Source organism: Sorex fumeus, unplaced genomic scaffold (genome assembly GCF_029834395.1).
Source record: "Sorex fumeus unplaced genomic scaffold, SorFum_2.1 ptg000007l, whole genome shotgun sequence".
Taxonomy (NCBI): Eukaryota; Metazoa; Chordata; class Mammalia; order Eulipotyphla; family Soricidae; genus Sorex; species Sorex fumeus.
Genome location: NW_026606064.1, coordinates 51,595,745 through 51,616,106, shown reverse-complemented (window position 1 = coordinate 51,616,106; position 20,362 = coordinate 51,595,745). Strand labels below are relative to the sequence as shown.

The following is a 20,362-nucleotide window of genomic DNA, read 5'->3' as shown; positions in this document are numbered from 1 at the left end:
CTACTCTTGTTCAATTCTAGAGATTGTATGGTTCCTTGAGCATCACCAGGTGTGGTCCTGGAGGTCTTCACACATCCCCAGATGTGTCCTGGAGGCTGTCAGGGATCTCCAGGGTGGCTCAGGAAATCCCTGGAACAGCAGGGCTCAAGCAGTTCCTCAGGATCCTTGTTTTAAATCAATGTCCCAGTTCTCTAAATATCACTGGGAAGGGCTCTGGGCATTTTCAGCACTACTTGGGAGCCTCCCCCAAATCAAACTTCTGGAGAACTACCGGGGTAGGTTGATTATAAAATTTAAATGGAACTGCAAAGATCAAGGAGAGCTGAGGTTGCCTTCAAGAAGCAGAGCAAGGGAAGGAAATCTTGTTCTCTCGGAATTCAAGGGTTATCAGAAAGTCACAGTAATTAATTCAGTATAATACTAACACAGTGACAGCCCAGTGGGACAGAGCAAAGAGACCAAAACCAAGCAGAGCTCATCCTAATATTTTAAAATATATTTTAAATTTATAATAGTTAATGTGGAGCCATAGCACAGCGGGTAGGGTGTTTGCCTTGCATGTGGACCCGGGTTCGATTCCTCTGTCTCTCTCGGAGAGCCTGGCAAGCTACTGAGAGTATCCCACTCTCATGGTAGAGGCTGGCAAGCACCCATGGCGTATTTGATATGACAAAAACAGTAACAACAAGTCTCACAATGGAGACATTACTGGCGCCCACTCGAGAAAATCCATGAACAACGGGAGGACAGTGCTACAGTGCTAATGTGGTTATAAAAAGGCCCTCCCATTGATCATCGATTTCCTCGAGCGGGCCCAGTAACGTCTCCATTGGAGACTTTGTTGTTACTGTGTCTGGCATATCGAATACTCTCGGTAGCTTGCCGGGCTCTCCGAGAGGGGCGGAGGAATCGAACTCGGGTCGGCCATGTTGACTGCGTGCAAGGAAAACGCCCTACCGCTGTGCTATCGTAGTGGGTTGATATTTATGGTCTTTTGATGTACACAGTTACCTCACTTACTGTCACCAAAATACCCAAGACACCCACCCCCACACACACACTCATATACCTGGGTCACTTTTACTCCCCTCCAATATGGTGTTCCCAGTTAACTCATCCTACTGTTTCTTATTTTTGGATTTGGGGGCCGCACCTGATGTTGCTTGGGGCTTACTCCTGGATCTGTGCTCAGGGGACCTTTATCAGTGCTGGGGATTGAACATGGGTCAGCAGCATGCAAGGCAAGCACCTTGTCCCCGTACTATCTCGCTGACCCCGTATCATCCTAATCTTGACTTACTTCTTCCCTGTCTAAGGACAAAGGTGGTTCTGTGTGGCAATGAGGAGGGAAAAATCGAGTAAGTGGTGCTAGATTGTGCTATTTATACAGACTAAGCTCTGATAGATTCTAAAACTAAATGAAAAATCCAAAATAGAAAGTCTCAGAATATAGGGATGTCTTCATGGTATTAGAGTAAGAAAATAGTTCCAAACAAGACCAAAAGAAACATAGATATAAGACAGATCAAATTTGACAGACAAAATATTAAGCTCTGCATTGAAATTTAGACCTTCCATTCAAGCAAAGACATTTTGGTAAGAGTGAAAATAAACTTTAGCCACAGACTATGAGAAAATATTTATAGCATATGTGATCAACAAATAACATGCATCTAGTATATATAAAGAAATCCTAAAAGTAAATAAGAAAAAGACAATTCAAAGTGACTCAAACAAGCACTTCCTAAGAAAGAATAAAGAAATGGTCAATTAGGAGAGAAAAAGTGCTTAAACTCATTATTCAGAAAGGAAGTGTATATTAAACCATAGCTACCATACATTTGGCACCACGATACCAACCAGATGGCTAAAATGTGGCAGGCAAAGTTTTGGAGAAGAGAGCTAAGGGACCCTTATACTTTGTTGGCACAAGTGTGAATTGATAAAACCACTTGGAAAAACAGAACGTACCTGGAAATGCTGAACTTAGCAATATCCATGAGAAATAATTCCACACTTAGAAAAATATACGTAGGAGCTTGAGAGATAGTACAGTGGGTAAGGTGCTTACCTTGCACATGGCAGATCCAGATACAATGCCTGGTAACACATAAGATTCCCAAGTTCCACTAGGAGTGATCTCAGAGCACAGAGCCAGGAGTAAGCCCTGAGAAACCCCAAATAAAATAAAAAAGAAACATGTGCATATCTGTTCAACAAGAGTTATGTTCATCACTGTTCATAGCAGACCCCTAAAATTCTCATTAATATTAGAAGGTTCAAATCACGGTCAGTTCATACAAGAGCATCATGTGGCAATGTCAATGACCAAACTGCAGGTATACACCATAACACAGATAGATTTCACAAGGTGAAAGAAGTCCAGCGTAAGAGAATGCACTCCATAAGTATACAAATGAACTCAAAAACAAGGCAAAAGTAAATTAAACTTAAAACAGTACTGTGTTTAAGAATAATAGTGATTATTATAACTCAGGAAAGAAGAGGCTCCTAAGAGGAAGGATGGAAGCAAGATCTGGAAGAAGAGATTTTGGGGTGCTCCACACACATTGGTCATTTTCACCTGGATAACAATGATGTGGGTGTTTATTTTTAGTAATTTACTAATTCACTGGACTGTTTGGCTTGGAGTAGTAATAAACAGATCAATTGATGGATGGATAAAATGGATAGAAGAACAGGTGGATGTGAACAGAAATTTATAATATAGAAAATATAAATATACATTGTATTTTATACATTTCTTGAAAGGTTAAAACCACCACCACCACCACCACCACCACCACCACCACCACCACCACCAGAAAATCAATCCAGAAAGAAGAATAAAGAAATTCCCTAAAAACAGAGAAATTTTCCCAGTTAAACTGGGAGAGTCTGGGCTGAGCAAGCAGTACATTGGCAACAAGCTGAGGAAGACCTGAACATAAAATATCAAGCCTTAATCATTTTCTGGAGAATTCCCTGAAGACCACAGAACCACTTAACACTGGTGATCGGAGCCACTGGATTTGGGCAACCCCTTAGGATGTGACAGACAAACCTGCATGATCTCTTGTTGTTGTCTCTAGGATCAAGTTTGAGTTTTTTTCCTTATTAATAATAGTTTATTATAATACATGACAATGCTACTATTTGCTACTATTTGCTACATAAACTGTCCACATCTTTACCACTGACTTTTCTGATATTTAGGAAGGAGTTGATTGTAATAATAAGACAAGAGTTTTGAGCTTTGAAACATATAATACAAATCTCAAAATAGTAAGGCAAAAAGTTTGAGTTTTTGTTTTTATTTTATTTTATTTTATCTTGAAAGAGCCGGTCAGGTCTCTTTCTCTCTTTCTATCTTCTCATGGCATTCTCTTTCGAAAACAAAGTGACCAAAGGCAGGTGGTTGAGGAGGTGGCAGTCGACAGGCCACGCATAGAGGGTCGGGCCCTACAGGTGTTGCCCTGGCAGAGGCTGCCTGAGAGTCTCCCAAGGCAACAGAGGGAGAATCAGCTGGGGTGGGGGGGAAGGCTGTAACTCCAGATTCCAGGGGCAATAAAGGTCCCTTAGAGCCGAACTGGCAATGAGCAATGGTTAACATGGCTCTGGGGCAATTCTGCAGGCCCAGGTTGAGGGAGAACCTCTGCCTGGTGGCTCTGCAAGGCAGGCTGCGACGTGACTGGACTGAAGACAGCTGTCCAAATGCCGTGGCTGGCTCCGATTTCACCAGCCCCGGCCCCCTCTCTTAGCAGCCGTGTCAGACAAATGTAATAGAGGCCAGAATCCAATCCCCGCCCGGGGAACACAGGCTGGGAGGCAGCTCCACATCCAGCCTCTCCTCCCGCCCCACCCCGGAGAACAGGTCCCTCCAGATGCTGAACAGGGAGCCGGCTTCAGTCCCAAACTCCTCAAGATGGGCAGGAGGGAAGAAAAATTTCATCTGCACCAGCTCTGAAAGGACCCCCCGCAGGGGGAGCCCTGTATTTATTTTCATAAGCAGCCAACCTCATTCTGGGTAATTTCTGTCGCCGGCTGGTGAAAAACAGCTTTTTTGGGGGTATGTGTGTGTGGGAAATCTCCAGAATCAGCCAGGAGTGCGAGGTCGCTTTGAGTCAGTTTGTGCCCTTTCATACACGGTCTGACACCAACCCCTACATGTACCCCTAATGTAGCCTGCCTTTGCCTATTCATTCTCACCTCAGGCATCTTGTTCCCACCCTGGCCTGGGACAAAGGGCAACATCGCTGTGCTCCTGGGACGTGGCAAATGACAAGCAGCAGCTGGGAAAGGAGGACAGCTGCTTCCTCCCCTCCAGACCGCCTTCATACTCAGAGGAAGCTCGGCCCGGCCCGTGCAGGCTAGCGAGGGGGGCGGGGGGCTGCCAGCTGTCAGTTCACAATGAGGACAGACCCTTCTGTCACTTACCTAGCTGCAGAGGCCCCAGTCTAACCACACCTTATTTCCTCTGGATTTCTCTCCTCCCCACCCCTTTCAAGACATAACCACATTGAGGGTAAAGAAATTGTATGAAGAGGGGCTGGAGTGATAGCACAGCGGGTAGGGCATTTGCCTTGCACATGGCTGACCTGGGTTCAATTCCCAGCATCCCATATGGTCTCCCGAACAGCACCAGGAATAATTCCTGAGTGCATGAGCCAGGAGTAACCCCTGTGCCTCACTAGGTGTGACCCAAACAGCAAAAATAAAATAAAATAAAATAAAATAAATTGCATGAAGAATAAAATCCCTTCTCACAGAGTCACAAGGGAAGAACTGGAGACCAGTAACTTCAGTGGAAAGCAGTACCCATGGGGCTGAAGAGACAGTCCAGGGGCTAAGGCACTTGGTCTTGCACACAGTCAATCCTGGTATGACTTCCTGAACTGCATAAGGTCCTCAGAGCACTGCATGTAGTCCTTCAAGAACCACCAGGAATAATCCCTGAGCACAGAGCTAGGATTAAACCCTGAGCATAGATGGGTATAGCACAACCCCCCTAAAAAAAACAAAACAAAAACCAAAAAATGGCTTCCATAAGTCATGCCAATGGGGGCCATAGGGGTAGTACAGTGGTAAGGCCCTTACCTTGCATGCAGCTGACTCTGGTTTGATCCCCAGCACTGCCAGGAGTGATTCCTAACTGTAGAGTCAAGAGTAAACCCTGAATACCACTGAGTGTGGTCCAAAACAAAAGGAACAAGAGAAGATATGTCAGTGACCCTCGAGATAGAGGAATCCCTCTGGTCCTGTCCATTTTCCAAGGTGGAAATATGGAGAAGTTCTTGAAGACTCTGCCTTTGTTTCTCAGAACTCACATTAAAAGCAACAAGAGAAACAAAGGATTTTTTTTTTTGGCTTTGAGTCACACTCAGCAATGCTCAGGGTTACTCCTGGCTCCGCACTCAGGAATTACTCCTTGCAGTACTCATGGAACCATACGGGATGATGGGGATGGAACCTGGGTTGGCCACATGCAAGGCAAATGCCCTCCCTGGTGTACTATCGCTCCAGCCCCTGAAGCAAAGGATTCTTAATGAAACTTTTGAAAGCTGCCATTGGCTCCATTGAAGCCACTGGAATTGAAAGTCAAAAGCTTGACTGACTGAGAAAGGAGTACAAGCACCCTTCTTTTGAAAACTTCTGCACCCCCGCTCCCATGAATCAAGGAGTTTTCTGCCATCTTGACAGCCAGCGTTAGCTTGAGTCAAGGTGAATTTTTTAATTAAAAATTTATAATGTAATACTAATACTTTAGCACACAAGGCACATTTTTCTCTCCAGGAATCTCAAAGAACCTTCCTGACATCAAATTATTCATCTTTTAGAGCAATCTCTGTCAGATCTCCGGAAGTCAAAATATTTGAGTAGGAACCTAAAAATAATGCTTGCTGAATGAATGAATGTATTTCGCTCCTGTATTCTGTGAGGAAGTAAGGCAAAAAATGGGTTAAGCACAGAAGCCTAGCATCTGGGGCAAGGTCACTCTCCTGGGCTCTCTACCACCTTTAGATACAACCAAAAGGTTGGCTGGAAAGATTTACAGGGCTTAAGACGTATGTCTTGCATGAGGCTGACCCTAGTTCAATGCCCATAGTCACAGGGTCCCCAAAACATCGCCAGGTGCAGCTCTGGAGGCACCCAGTCTTGTCTGGGTATCCCGAGCACCCCCTGGAACCCAGCACCACACCCGAGGCCCCTTGTATCAAATCCCCAGTCTGACTGGCAAAGAATTGCAAAGAGGGTCCCCCCTCGGGTCTCTGGAGCCACTCAGGAGGCCCTCAGAAATAAATGAATAAAAGCAAATTGAATTTAAACTAAAACAGAGGACAGAGAGTTGGGGGCCTGGCTGCAAACGGAAACACCCTTGGGAGCCTTAAGGAGTCCCTTGGCCTGGGCTTCCACTGCCAGAGACAACTGAAGCCCCGGGTCCTTGTTCTTTCTGAAGGGTCGCCAGGAGAGTCTGCCAGAAAACAGCATGTACCCCGCCCAGTAAAGGAAAGGATACTTGAATCACCCCACTTCATTCACCACATGACCCCGGCCTTTCCTGACCTGGAGAGGGACAGAGTCTCCAGGCAAAGGGCCTCAGCAGTCCGAGGGGGTGGTCCTGGGAAGGCAGAGGCCCCATGGTCACTGTCACCCTGGTCTTTCCTTGTCACTGGCTTACTCCTTCACGACCCCTTGCCCACAGGGAATCATGTCAGTCCAAGGTGACTCCAAGGCCTCTTCACCCGCTGCCAGAACCATAAACCTTCTTCATGCCACCCTGGCACATGCAGTGCAGTCGTGCAGGAGAGACACCCTCGCTGCATGCCCAGCCTCAAGGCTTTGGGTGCCAACAGGTTCATGTATGGCTGGTGATAGCAGTTCTCCAAGGCCCAAGCTCTAGGCATGGAGTTACTTGCACAGCACAATTTTCTTTTGAAATATTAGTTGTTTGCCTGGGGGCCATACCCAGTGGTGCTTAGAGCTTACTCCTGGCTCTGTGCTGAGGGACCATTCCTAACAGTGCTCAGGAAACCACAGAAGGTGCTGGTGATCAAGGCAAGGGCCTCAACCCCTATACTCTCTCTAAGTCCAGGACGCCTCAATGTAGAGTGGAAGCAAACGGACGCAGGAGAAAGGGGAGGGCTGATGCAGCAGCAGCATGGAGCAGAGAATGAGAGGGGCTGGCTCACTCCAAGCTTCAGCAGGGCACAGTGGGGGCAGAAGGTATTTTCACACCCGTGGACTTGCCCTCTTTAAAAGCTGCAACCCAGACAGCGCTGGTTGATGACAGGAAGGACTTGGGGTTGCTCAGGGGACAGTGGCAAGACTAAAGGATAGAACGGATCTGTCCTTAAATTGCCACTGAACCCAAAGAAGGCTCCTGGCTGCTCCGAGGCATTTTCTTTGTGGGTCACACAGAAAACTCACTGCAAACCAAGGGCTTGGATTTGTGACCTCTATCGGTCCCTTTTGTGAAGGCCATTGTGTGTAGCCACATGCTGCTGTGTAACTGATGAGTGTGGGGTTTGTGCCACAAAGATGACGAGGGAAGGAAAAGATGCCAGAGACTCATTCCAGAGCTGCCTCCTCTGTGGCCAGGAAGGAGTTCTGAGCCTCAGTTTCCTAGTCAGGTGATGAGTAGAAGACAAACACCTCTTCCAGGGTGCTTGTGCCCACTCAGTGACACCGTGAATCTCAACGTGCTCTTCAGCTTTAATCAAAACGGGATCATTTACTAGTGTGGAACAATAATCACTGCTATGGATTACCTGACAAGGGACATAAAAGAACTCAACAGCCATGCTGACTTGCCCGGCACAAATCCTGATTGGAGTGTAAAAGCCATTTACGCGTGAGCAGGAAAGATTCTTCACTGTGAGGAAAACGTCATGAATTCTTTGGTGGAGATTTCAAAGCACATCCCACCACTCCCCCACCACCTTGAAACTGCGCAGAACAAAAACTTAGGATATTAACAAGGATGATTTTATCTTGCCCAACAAGGATGTTGAGCAAGCAAAGCTCTCCAATACAGCCCTGCCAAAGACGTACCAAATAGCTACTGGGAATGAAAAGAAATAGACTTAGAAAGGTTCTTGCAAACTTTCTGAAATGGTCGCTAGAGCAACCATCAGGACTGGCAGGTGGGGAGTCTCAGACTCTCTTGTGGAAACATCCACTCCTAGTTTATGATGAAATCACAGCTTTCCCAATCCTCCACACATGCACACACGTGTGCGGTCCTCTCTGCACACTTTGGACTGTGGAGAGTTTGAAAGCTTGCTGAGAGCTACACATGCATAGTCCTGTGCAATAAGACTGCTCTCTCATTCTGGAGGTCTCGGTCCTTTTCTTGGCAGTATTAGATATTATATAGTTAGGCACAGGGTGAGAAAAAGGTTTATCTAAAAGGAAATGAACCTTCTTGCCCTCGGGATGGTAAAATAACAGAGGGCCTTTGTTTGTTTGGGGAGGAGGGGAAGGCACATCCAGAAGGTGTTCAAGGCTGACTCCTAGCTTTGGGCTTAGGGAACATTCCTGATGGTGCTCAGGACCATAGGGGATGCCTGGTCAGTCGCATGAAAGGCAACTGTGCTACCCACTGTACTATTTCTCAAACCCCACAGAGGGCCTTTTATTGCTGAGTAATAAATACTCAAGAAGCTTAGAGAATTGCCCAGCAATAAAAGTTTTTTTTTTAAGAAGAAAATTGGTTTTCTCTGTTCTCTGATGTTCCTTCCTGAGCTTATCTGGGGTAGAAGTCAGACAATTTCAGGCCATAGGTATTAGGAGGAAAGTCTATATACACAAACCAAACCAACTTCACGGAATCTCTTGAAAGCCCCAGCTGACATGAGCCACAGGTATGAAAGATGAAAAAAAATAATTTATTTAGTAAACTTGAATTTTTTACAGTAATTTTGAGTTTGAAAAAATATCTTGAAAATAAAAAAGAGAATAGGATAAGACATCATCTTACCCATCCTTTATAATAACCCTAAAGAGGACCCCAATATATGCTTATGAAATTAAATTATGCTTCATAAAGTAGATATATACTAAATCAGAATAATTGTTTATATGACCTTTTTATAAAATCTCCATTCCCAAATAAATCCATAATGGTGTTAAGATAAACTGAAGCTCATTTTTAATAAACCCAGTGAAATACAAGTTCAATGCCTCATGAAAATTTGGGAATAGAATTACTTCTTGATTCATGACTATTTCCACATTAGTCTTGCTGATCCTGGGAGATACATAATCAGCAATTTGGCATTCCAATTAGTTAACCTCAATGCATTCCTTTAAACTCCAAATGTATCCGCATAAAATAAAAACAAATGTATATATTAATCATCTCTATAAAATTATTTCAACCAAAAAGATTTAGGGGATAATTGCTAGAGGCAAATATCTTGTCAGGACCAATAAGCAGAAGGGTAATAGATAAAAATAAATGTCTACCTTTCCCATCTGTCATTGTCTGCACTGGTTTTTCCTTAAAGAAATCACATTGAGCACAGATCTGTTAAGGAGCAATCGATTAGATCCCCTGAGAAGCATAGATCTTGGGTATCAAAATACAGTTTGGGCCCAATATTTACTGCACTTTTTATTGAGTATCATGGAAGTGAGTGCCGAGTGCGCAGACCCAAAATAAATAGCCCTAACGTCACCGGAGTTGCTTGCCTGCATTGACAAAAATGGTGATAAAGTGGACTGTAATTGAGACAGAGAGAGAAAACAATGATTTCTAAAGCTGAGCTGCAGGGATCTCTGACCTCAGCCTCTATCACACTCTGTTGCATTTCCCTCAGCTGCGGGGGTTGTCCCTGGAGCACCGAGAGCAGCCCTGGGTGTCCCCCTTGGGCACACACAGCCTGGGCAGAGGCTGTACGCATCCCTCCCCCCCCCCCCCCCCCCGCCTCCACCCAGCAACATCAGATGGGGCAGGGTGGGGTGGAGGGGGTGTGAGCACTTTACCTTCTTGCACACAAATGGGCTTCTCAGTTGGGATCCAGCCTAGGCTTCCATTGAGATGTTTCATACACAGTCTCTTGGTTGATCCCTTCAGCTTGAATCCGTCCTGGCAGTGAAACCGGGTGACAGAGCTTTCAAAGAACACCCCTGCACTGGGAGTGCGGATGCCATTCTCCGGGATGCCTGGATCCGCACACACCTCAAGGTCGTCGAACCCTAGATTGACAGAGAGAAGAGAAGGGGGTCTCTGAATTGATTCTTTTAGTGCTCTGGGTCTTCCTTAACACCAGGTCCCAGATCACCTAAACATGATCAGCACCCCAGACCACCAGACCATGCCCACAACTAAGCCGTGGCGATCAACATTCCGGTCCACACCACACTCTGCTTTTTCGCTTTCTGCTGAGAACGAAGCTCGTTAGCTTTTAATTCCATGGCCAAAGGAGCCCTTCAGGGAGGTTACAGGAGCAGAGACTGGAGGGAAAGAAAAGCACCAACAGAATACAAAGCCCAAATGCAGAGACCAAGGGGTGAGGGGCACAATGGCTGGACTCTGTGGCTCGGCCTGGAATGTGGGTAAGGTTTCAGCAGACAGAACCTGGTGGACACAGACAGTGCTCTGGCCAGGGACCAGCTCCAGCAATTGGTGCGTGCTAGGAGTGAACAGGCCATGTTGGGGGGCAGCAAGGGAGCATGTGCAAGAGGCATGCTGGGAATGCCTCCTCTCCCGCCTCCATCCCCCTCTACCAGGCTTAGTCCAAGTCTCTGCTCTGGGATGTTGTGCTTCAGCCCCTCCTCTCTGTGGTATCAACCCTGTAATGTGGGCACAGCCTTGTGACCACGTCCAACAGGTCTGGTGACTCCCACCCCTGTGGCCTGCGGAGACAGTGCTCCGTGACTGCGTGCTGAGTGAGAAGCATGTTGACAAGGGAGCTGGAGGCATGTCGGGTTGACCCAGAAAAGCAGAAGAGGGCCAGTGTGGTGCCCCACAGACTTTCTGGAGATGAATGCTGTATGGCAGGTGGGAGGTGATGGGTCGAGGGAGAAGTTCACTGTCAGGTCCTTCTTGTCAATTGCCAGGATGCCAGTGAGAGTGTAGCACCCTGCTGCCGGGAAGAAGGCAGACCCTTGAGGCAAAAGTGGGTGCTGGGAACTGGCTGAAGGGGCTGGGGATAAGGATGGGGTCTCTGTGCTCACAATGAGGAAAGTGTGCAAATGTCAGAGATCCACACCCCCACTCTTGGAGGCATCCTAGCCCCCTCTCTTACACAATCCATTCACCAGGCTCCCAGAACAGGACAATGAACAAAAACTCCCTCTCTAGAGGGGTTGCTCTACCCACCCACTCTCAGGCCCCACACTGCTGCTGGTGCCAGGTAGGGCTGACACCATCCAGATGGGGCAGTGAGGCATGAATAATTGAACCTGCTGATTAAGTTCACCCTGGACCCCCAGGACAGTACATTGGGGCTCTTGGCAAGTCTCCTGGCTTCCCAGTGAGGCCTGAACTGCAACCCCTGAACTCTAGGATCTTCCCTAAGGACCTGAGCTTGCAGAAGTCCTCTGCCCGTGTGCCTCTGCCTAGCTCTTGGACTCATCCCATAGTTCTCTGGCGTGTGGTTCATTCTTTCCTTTTCCAGATTGTTCCTTCCCTCATCTATTGTTTTCTATAGGCTTCCTGCATCTCATCTTGGAGCTCGCTGATTTTTGTCCTCAAGCCGCTGTTATTCTCTCTCTCTCTCTCTCTCTCTCTCTCTCTCTCTCTCTCTCTCTCTCTCTCTCTCTCTTTTTGCACCACACCCTGTGATGCACAGGGCTTACTCCTGGATCATGCACTCAGGAGTTACTCCTGGCAATGTTCAGGGCACCATATGGGATGCTGGGAATCAAACCCGGGTTGTCCAAGTGCAAGGCAAATGCCCTACCTGCTGTACTCTTCTATCGAATTATTTTTATTTCTCCTACCATACTCTTCATTTCTGTCACTCCAAACAGCTGTTTTCTCATTTCTGTTCTCAGACTTTCTTGTGCTTCATTGACTACCTATATGGTCATTTGAGATCATGAGTCCCCCCAGCCCAACATGGCCGTTCCCACAGATGACTTTCCTGTAGCCCTTCCCAAAGTGCCCCCTGACCCTGGACACCCCGAGTGGGGGAGGGAGGGCACTGTGCTGAAAGCCACACAGCTCTGGGGGGAAGGGGGGCGGGCACAAAGGAGGCCCAGAGGTGTGGGTGAGGTGTCCATGAAGAAGAAGGCCCAGGAGCTGTGCTGGGAGGGGAAGCCAGGCAGGAAGTTCAGAGGGGACCTCTGCAGGCCCCACACTGCTGCTGGAGCCAGACAGGGCTGACCCCAGCGAGATGGGGCAATGAGGCAGGAATAACTGAGCCTGCTGTTCGGATATTCTCTAACTCCCCCACTCAACTGCGCCAGCAGGAGCAGGACTGAGACCAGACCAACCAATGAAGCTTTCCCCAAAGGGACCCCACTCAGTCTCATCCCTCCTCCCGCACCTGCCATCCTGACCTCACTGAGGGGGATCAGCCCTGGGGTGGAGGGGGGCAGACTGCTCAAGCAGCAGCGGGTCATTGCTCTGCTGGTTTGAGTTTTTATCAGGAGGACTGTGGCACTGAGTGCTTCCACAGTGACAGATGTTGAGGGTTTCCTCCTGAGCCCGGGGCTCTTGGGGCGGATCCTTTAGAAAGGTACCTATTACAGCACTGACGTGCTGAGTGAAAAGCGGCGGCAAGCACGACCCTGTCTCCGCTTGGCATGACTTGAAGTAGAAATGCACAGAAATGTACCAGAGTGGTCTGGGCATTTTGGTCCCTGTGTAGGGGAAGGACATCCTCTCCCCTCACTGTGAGTCCAGCAGAACCTCTACGAGAGGGCAGCATGGTGACGACTGAGGGTGGAGCCTCGTGAAGGAGGGGAAGGAGAGGAAGGCAGGTCCCTGTGAGGCTGTGGGAGTCAGCCCAGCATTTGGAATTGATGCAAGGGAACTGAGACTATTGGTGGACAGGGATATGGTAGTGATCAGACTGGCTCTTTTGCACCTCTAGCCTCGGGCACCTACACAGAGGAGTGATTGGCACCATCCGGGCAGGAAGGAGGAAGAGTGCAAAATGCCTCCCAGGCCACTGGCTGCAGCTCAGATGTCCCTGCAGGTCTGAAAGCCAACAGAACCAGGCTCTCCCTGTAGAGGGGAGCCAGGGGGCAGGGTAGCCTCAAAGCTGCCCAGCACATTTCTGAAGGTCCAGCATCAGAGAACTGTGAATGTCAGGTTTACTGTGAAATGTGGAGTCAGAAATACAGTGGAAGCCAGGAACAGAGAGGGCTACGGACTAAGAATCAGGACAGCGGGCAGGGTACTTGCCTCACAAGCAGCTGACCCAGGTTTGTCTCCCAGAGCCCCTATGGTCCCCCAAAAGCACCAACAGGAGTGAACCCCGAGTACAGAGTTGGGAGTGGGCCCTGAGAACTACCAGGTGTGGCCCCCCAAACCAAAACTGAACAAAAAGGCCACAGAATCATACAAACTGGTAACTGAGCAGAGGAGGGAGGAGTTAGGGCAATAAAAGAGGCGCCTCTGAGGGCCAGAGATAGGACGAGGTGAAGCATTTGGCTTGCATGCAGCTGGCCCCACTTTCATCCTGGCACCACATATGGTCTCCTGAGCACAAAGTCAGAAGTAAACCTTGACAACAATGGGTATGAAGCCCTGCCACCACCACCACCAAAAGAAAAAAAAAAAGAGGCATCAATGATGAGCTCCCTTCACCAGGGTGTAGGAAGGGGGTGCAAACCCTGGAGAAGGCAACTGCCTCCCATGGAAACAGGAAATGGGATCATGCTGAAATGGCCACGAAGGAACAGATGAGTCCAAATGAGCACCTCCTCCAGGACTCTGCCTCAACAATTCCCTTCCCAACTTCAAATTCTGCATAAGGTTTGGAATTGAGCAGTGACAGCGTGGAGAAGAGTGAAAAGTCCAGAAGATGATTGCCAGCATGTCTCCTCTGTGGGAGGGAGGGAAGACAAGACAAGAAAATATTCCATTTCACTGAGTTCTCAAATGTGGTGATCCCTCTTCTCGGGAATTCTGTTTAGACTGCAGCTCTTATAGGAAAGAGGTCGTCTCTGTGGGGGAGTCACATTATTCTGACTGGTTACGTGGGTCCAAATAGGATGGTGGATGTGTCCACCTGAGCATGAGACTTAGATGAGGTTAATCTTAGGACTGATACAGCAAGTAGAACACTGCTCTCCCTCAGGAGGTGGGGCCTTAGCAGAATGAATGCTTGATTAAGAACCAAGTTTTCAATAATACACCACCACGGGTCCCAGTATCCCTCCCACCCCTCATCCCCTCACTCCACCCTGCCTCTGTGGCAGGGCATTCCCTTTTGTTCTCTCTCTCCTTTTGGGTGCTGTGGTTTGCAAAAGAGGCATTGAGTGGCAATCATGTTTGGTCTATCGTCTACTTTCAGCATGCTTCTCCCATCCTGGGAGGATCCTCCCGACACCCTTTATTTGGTGCTCCCTTCTCTATCTGATCTCCCTTTTCCCCTAGCATGTGTGGCTGGCTTCCAAAAGCACAAAAATTTGTAAGTCTACAACTGTACCTCATGCTGTTTCACTAATAAAAATTAAATAAATTTTAAAAAAAACTGAAAACTGGAAAAATAAAACAAGTTTTCATCTATCTTCAAAGTGGGAACATTGCTCTTCTGCCTTCAGACTCAGGTTTCTCTGTGTCTCAGACCTTGGAATTCAAACTGGCCCATGTCACTGTATCTCTTGTGGACCTGGGACTGCTCAGCCTCTGTTACAGTATAAAATAATGCGAGTGCACGCACATGCAATATCCCACTCACTGCTTTCGTTTTTCTTTTGCATACACAGATGTATCAAGTCTTTCTAAAGTGAATCAACCACCTTTAAGAATGAATGACATCTGGGGTGTCCCGGAGGGGAACAGGTGAGACCCCTCCCCACCCCAAGGGACCCTGCCCCGACAGCCAAAAACCTCCAGAACTCTACTGCTGCCACACTCATGGCTGCTCTCCCCATGCTTGGGCCAAGCCTCACCCACCAGTGAACCTATTCCTGGACTGCGGGGCTGCGAATACCTTACACCACCCATACTCTAAGAGTACCGCACCACAGAGGGAAATATTTTTTTTACATATATACATATATGTTTATATACATGTGTGTGCATATACACATGTATATATATGTCACTGTCACTGTCACTGTCCTCCCATTGTTCATCGATTTGCTTGAGCAGGCCCAGCAACATTGTGAGACTTGTTACTGTGTCTTGGTATATCAAATACATCATAGGGAGCTTGTCAGACTTTGCCGTGCAGGCGAGATACTCTCGGTAGCTTGCCGGGCTCTTCTAGAGGGGTGGAGGAATTGAACTCGGGTCAGCCATCTCGGCTGCATACAAGGCAAACGCCCTATTCTTTATGCTATCACATATATATATATATATTATATATATATTATATATATTCAACCTCTAATAAAATGCTAGTGATCACTTATAGAAGGGTTTAATGATGACCCCTGGGTGAAATACAACAATCTTCACACTCTTTCCTCTAAGGAAACTTTTTTGTAGCATTTTCAGCAGTTTTTCATAACAAGCAATACAAAATAAATTATTTCAGTTCTGCTTTGGGGCAGCGGTTGGGTTTCAGGATGGAAACATCTGAAATGTGGTGGTGGGAAGGTGGTGGTGGGAAGGTATAATGGTAGTGGGATTGGTGTTTGAATATTAAATGCAATCAAATATTGCAAACTATTTCATAAAATAAAAAAAAATTAAAAAAAGAATGAATGACATCAATATGAACTCCACCCCTGTCCTCACCCAATGCTATTCCTCTGGGACCCCCAGTTCAGCAGAACTAGGAAATCCCCTGTGGTTCCCTTCTGTGCTCTCTTGGTCTTTATCACCCTCTTGGGTTCTGGCATCTTGTGTATGGTGTATAATTTCCTGCCCAGAGTTGAGGAGCCGGGGACCAGTCAAGAGTAGTATTCTAATCTGGATTCTGGTTCTCAACAGAGGTCAAGGCTCCTAGTTCCCTTCTCTTTAAACCAAAAGCTGTGCTTGTAAGAGGGACTGACACAGCAAGGTCCTTGCGCACAAAGCCATGCGGTCAACTTAACAAAGCAGTAAAAAATCTATACAAAGGAAACTTAAATCACCATAAAATAAAATAAGACACAAGGAAATGAAAACATATTCCTTATTCATGCATGGAAAAAAAATAACACCATTAAAATGTCCAGCCTGCCCAATGCAACATACAGATTTAATGCAATTTCCATCAAAATTCCAATGACAAGGGGGATGCTGGAAGGTGGTAAAGTGTTAGACCATATTAGTAACATTACTCTAGTCAACATTTCAAAAAAGAAAAAAGGGAGGGGGTGCCAGGATATGTTAGAACCAAAGAACAGCCATTTTCAGCGTGAACCAAAGTGCAACCATTTTAGTTGTTAGTAGCCATTTTGCTATTCTGTATGATTATGTAAATGACGGCTGAACCGGCCATGAACCCCAAAACCACATCTTGGAAAAAGGAGCAGAACAAACAGAATTTACAATACTTGCAAATAGTGCTAGTCAATCAACAAAAAGAGGGAAACTAATGGTCAGCCAGAACAAAGGGGCACCCAAAGGTGGGACTAACCAATCACTTACAGGTCAGTTAGGGAGAAAGAGCAATGTGGACTGCCAAGGACGTGGTCTTAGGATACTTAAATCTTGCCCCATGGTTGGAGGGGGTCGTATTCCATTTGTATTTTTTGTGGGGTATGGCCCTGGCCAGTCAGTTTGTAACAACTCTCTTTAATAAAATTTTTGAACTCCTCATGGATGTTTTGTGTTCGAATCGTGGACTCTAACAGACAGAGGCAGGATGGAGCATTGGGAGAGAAACTGGGGAGACTGGAGGAGAGAAGTGGGCACTGGTGAAGTGCTTGGTGTTGAAACACTGTATGCCTGAAACTCAATCATGAATGACTTTGTGAACCATGGTGCATCAACTGAAACATAACTATAATAAATTTTTTAAAGTGTCCATCACTTATTATTTGGCAAATGCAAATCAAAATAACAATGAAATCTAAGCTCACACCCATAAGAATGGTCAATTCAAATATTCCAGAAACAACCAGAGTTAGCAAGGATGTGGTAGCAAAGGAATTCTCATTGTCTGTTAGTGGGAATGTCATCTGGCTCTAGGGAAGAAGAGTATGAGACATCTCAAAAACTTAAAGAAAAGAGCTTCCATATTATCCAATGATTCCACTCCTGGCATCAACCACCTGAGCAGAAAAAAAAAACATTAATTTGAAAAAATATTTGTACTCCTATGTTCACTGCAGTGTTGCTTTCAATAGGCAAGACTTGCAAACATCCCAGGAGGCCAATAATGCATGAGTAAATAAAGAAAATATAGTACACAAACACAACAAAATACTACTCAGCTATAACAAAAGATGAAATCCTGCAATTCATTGCAACTTGGATGGAGGTAGAGATACCATGCTAAATGAATCAAAGGGAGGACAACTACAGAATGATCTCTCTCATGTGTGGAATACAAAGAAACACTACAAGGGAATAAAAAATAGCCAATAAACAATAGCTTCCATATGATCCAATGATTCCACTCCTGGCATCAACCACCTGAGCGAAAAAAAAAAACATTAATTTGAAAAAATATATGTACTCCTATGTTCACTGCAGTGTTGCTTTCAATAGGCAAGACCTGCAAACGTCCCAGGAGGCCAATAATGCATGAGTAAATAAAGAAAATGTAGTACACAAACACAACAAAATACTACTCAGCTATAACAAAAGATGAAATCCTGCAATTCACTGCAACTTGGATGGAGGTAGAGATACCATGCTAAATGAATCAAGGGAGGACAACTACAGAATGATCTCTATCATATGTGGAATACAACGAAACACTACAAGGGAATAAACAATAGCCAAGAACAGCCTATAAAACTGAGTCTGCTAAGGAAGAGAGGTGGGGACAAGAACAGATCTAAAGACAGTGGTGCACAGGAAAAGGTGCAGGGCTCTAGAGTTCTAAAATATTAATATTAGCACTAGAGTATTTGATATGCCAAACACAGTAACAACAAAGTCTCACAATTGAGACGTTACTGGGACCACTTGAGAAAATCGATGACCAATGGGAGGACAGTGACAGTGACAGCATTATAGTAAACCATGATGAGGGAAGGGAAGGGGAGGGGAAGGGAGGGGGAGGGAGGGGTGCGAAAGCCTGGGAGGGGAGGGAAGGGAAAGGCTGGGGAAAGAAGGGGAGGGAAGGTAGGGGAAAGGGAAAGGGGAAAGGGGAAAGAGAAGGAAAGGAAAAAGAAAAGACAAGGTATCAACCCTCAAGTCTCATTATAAGGCTTAATACTTCAGATTTGGTCCATTTTGAGTTCGTAGAAATCGACCAGACAGTTTTACTGTGAGCAACATAAGAAGTCTTTGAAAACAATCATAAAAATGAAAGAGGTGTGAAAAGCAATCTTTTGGCTTATTATAACTGAAAAGTCATATTCCAGAAACGAAGAGTGTATCAAATGTATCCAAATCAATTTAGAACTAGGGCTGGGTTTCCATTTCCCCATAAACTGCTGTATGAGTCTTTGGGGGAAGAAAAAGGATATAGACCTAAAATTGATTTTTTATGCATTCATTTAGTGAGAGGATCCTGGGTCCAGTAAGCAAAGGGCACCCCCGCTAAAGTTGGCACACTCTGAGTCATCAGCCGCCCCCAATCCTTGCCCCTCATCTCCCTCTCACTGTCAGTCTCCCTAGTTGACATTAAAACCACCTGGGAGAGCATCTCATCTGACCCCTTGTCTCCCCCCACCCCCAAACCCTGGAGTGGGCACATGGCAAGTCCACTCATGCTGAAGGTGGATGGTGGAGCGGGACTAAAACCCTGGTCTTGGGGCTGGAGCAATAGTACAGTGGGTAGGGCATTTGTCTTGCACGCGGCCAACCCGAGTTTGATTCCCAGCATCCCACATGGTCCCCTGAGCACCACCAGGAGTAATTCCTGAATGCAAAGCCAGAAGTAATCCCTGTGCATAGCAGGGTGAGACCCAAAAAAGCAATAAATAAATAAATAAATAAATAAATAAAACGCTGATCTTCTGACTCACAATCCAGTACTCCTGCCACTTTCAACACTATCTACACTGAGCCCTTTCTGCCACATTTCATGTGTGCCAGTGACTCAAACCTTCATAACTGTGTAGGGAAAGAATCTGTGTTGTGGTTTTGAATCCCCACCTGCTAGGACAGGACTGAGCAAACAGAAACAGCAAAGTGTTTCCACGATTTCACAGGGTAGCAAGTCCCATGGCTTCCCCCAAGTGACACCTCCCCGTAGGGTCTCAGCAGGATGATTGGGAATAACCTTTCTCTTCCCCCTAAGTCATTCAAGAATCCAGAGCGACAGCCCTCCACTCTCCTCTGACCATCATGTACTTTGGTAGAACACTGCCGGTGATAAAAGGCTCTTGAGCTCACAGCCTAACTGCAGATACAGGCTGCATGAAACAGAACTGGTCCTCGAATTCGAGTGCATACTGTTGTCAAGACTCGAGTGCATACTGCCCTTGGTGGGGAAAGAATGATCGGAGGGAGATGTGATGAGCTCGAGAAAGTCCCTGAGGGGCTTCTTCCATTAGATCTGAGCATTCCAATTCCAGCTTCTGATTTCCTGCACTGAAATCTACTTTCTGCTCATCTCCAGCAATAGACAGCCTTGTAAACCATCTCCCTGGTCAAACATCCCTGTGTTCCAATTAGCCTTTATCGCAGAAGAGAACCCTTTCTGTGACACTTCAAATCAAATCAAGAAAAAAAATAAAATAAAAGCTGTGCTGTTTAAAACACTCTAAATGTTTAGCAACCCAGGCTTGTTGTGGCACAGTCCCAAGCTAGAGCAAGTTAGATGGGTCCTTCTGATCTCTTGAGAGAGTCCTGACCATCTGATAGCCAACTCACATGTTATCACATGCTACCCTGAACTTGCCACCCCCTCAAAAATACCTTATGCAGGACCAGAGTGATAGCACAGTGGTTAGGGCACTTGCCTTGCATGCAGTAGACATGGGTTCAATCCCTAGCCCCCATATGGTCCCCTGAGGCCACCAGGAGTGATCCTTGAATAATAACAGAATAATAACAATAATCACGGTCACGGTCCTCCCGTTGTTCATCGATTTGCTCAAGCGGGCCCAGTAACATCTCCATCATGAGACTTGTTGTTGCTATGTTTGGCATATCAAATATGTCACGGGTAGCTTGCCAGGCTTT

At 46.4% G+C, this 20,362-nt stretch overlaps 1 protein-coding gene across 1 annotated transcript in view; it reads right to left on the bottom strand.

Moving 5' to 3' along the window:
- The window catches only part of SUSD4 (sushi domain containing 4), a 150,394-nt gene that overhangs the window by 52,711 nt on the left and 77,321 nt on the right, over positions 1–20,362 (bottom strand). Inside the window, exon 3 of the mRNA XM_056135872.1 lies at positions 9,988–10,200. Within this exon, the coding sequence (XP_055991847.1) occupies positions 9,988–10,200 (213 nt within the window). The remainder of the gene's footprint in view (positions 1–9,987; positions 10,201–20,362) is intronic.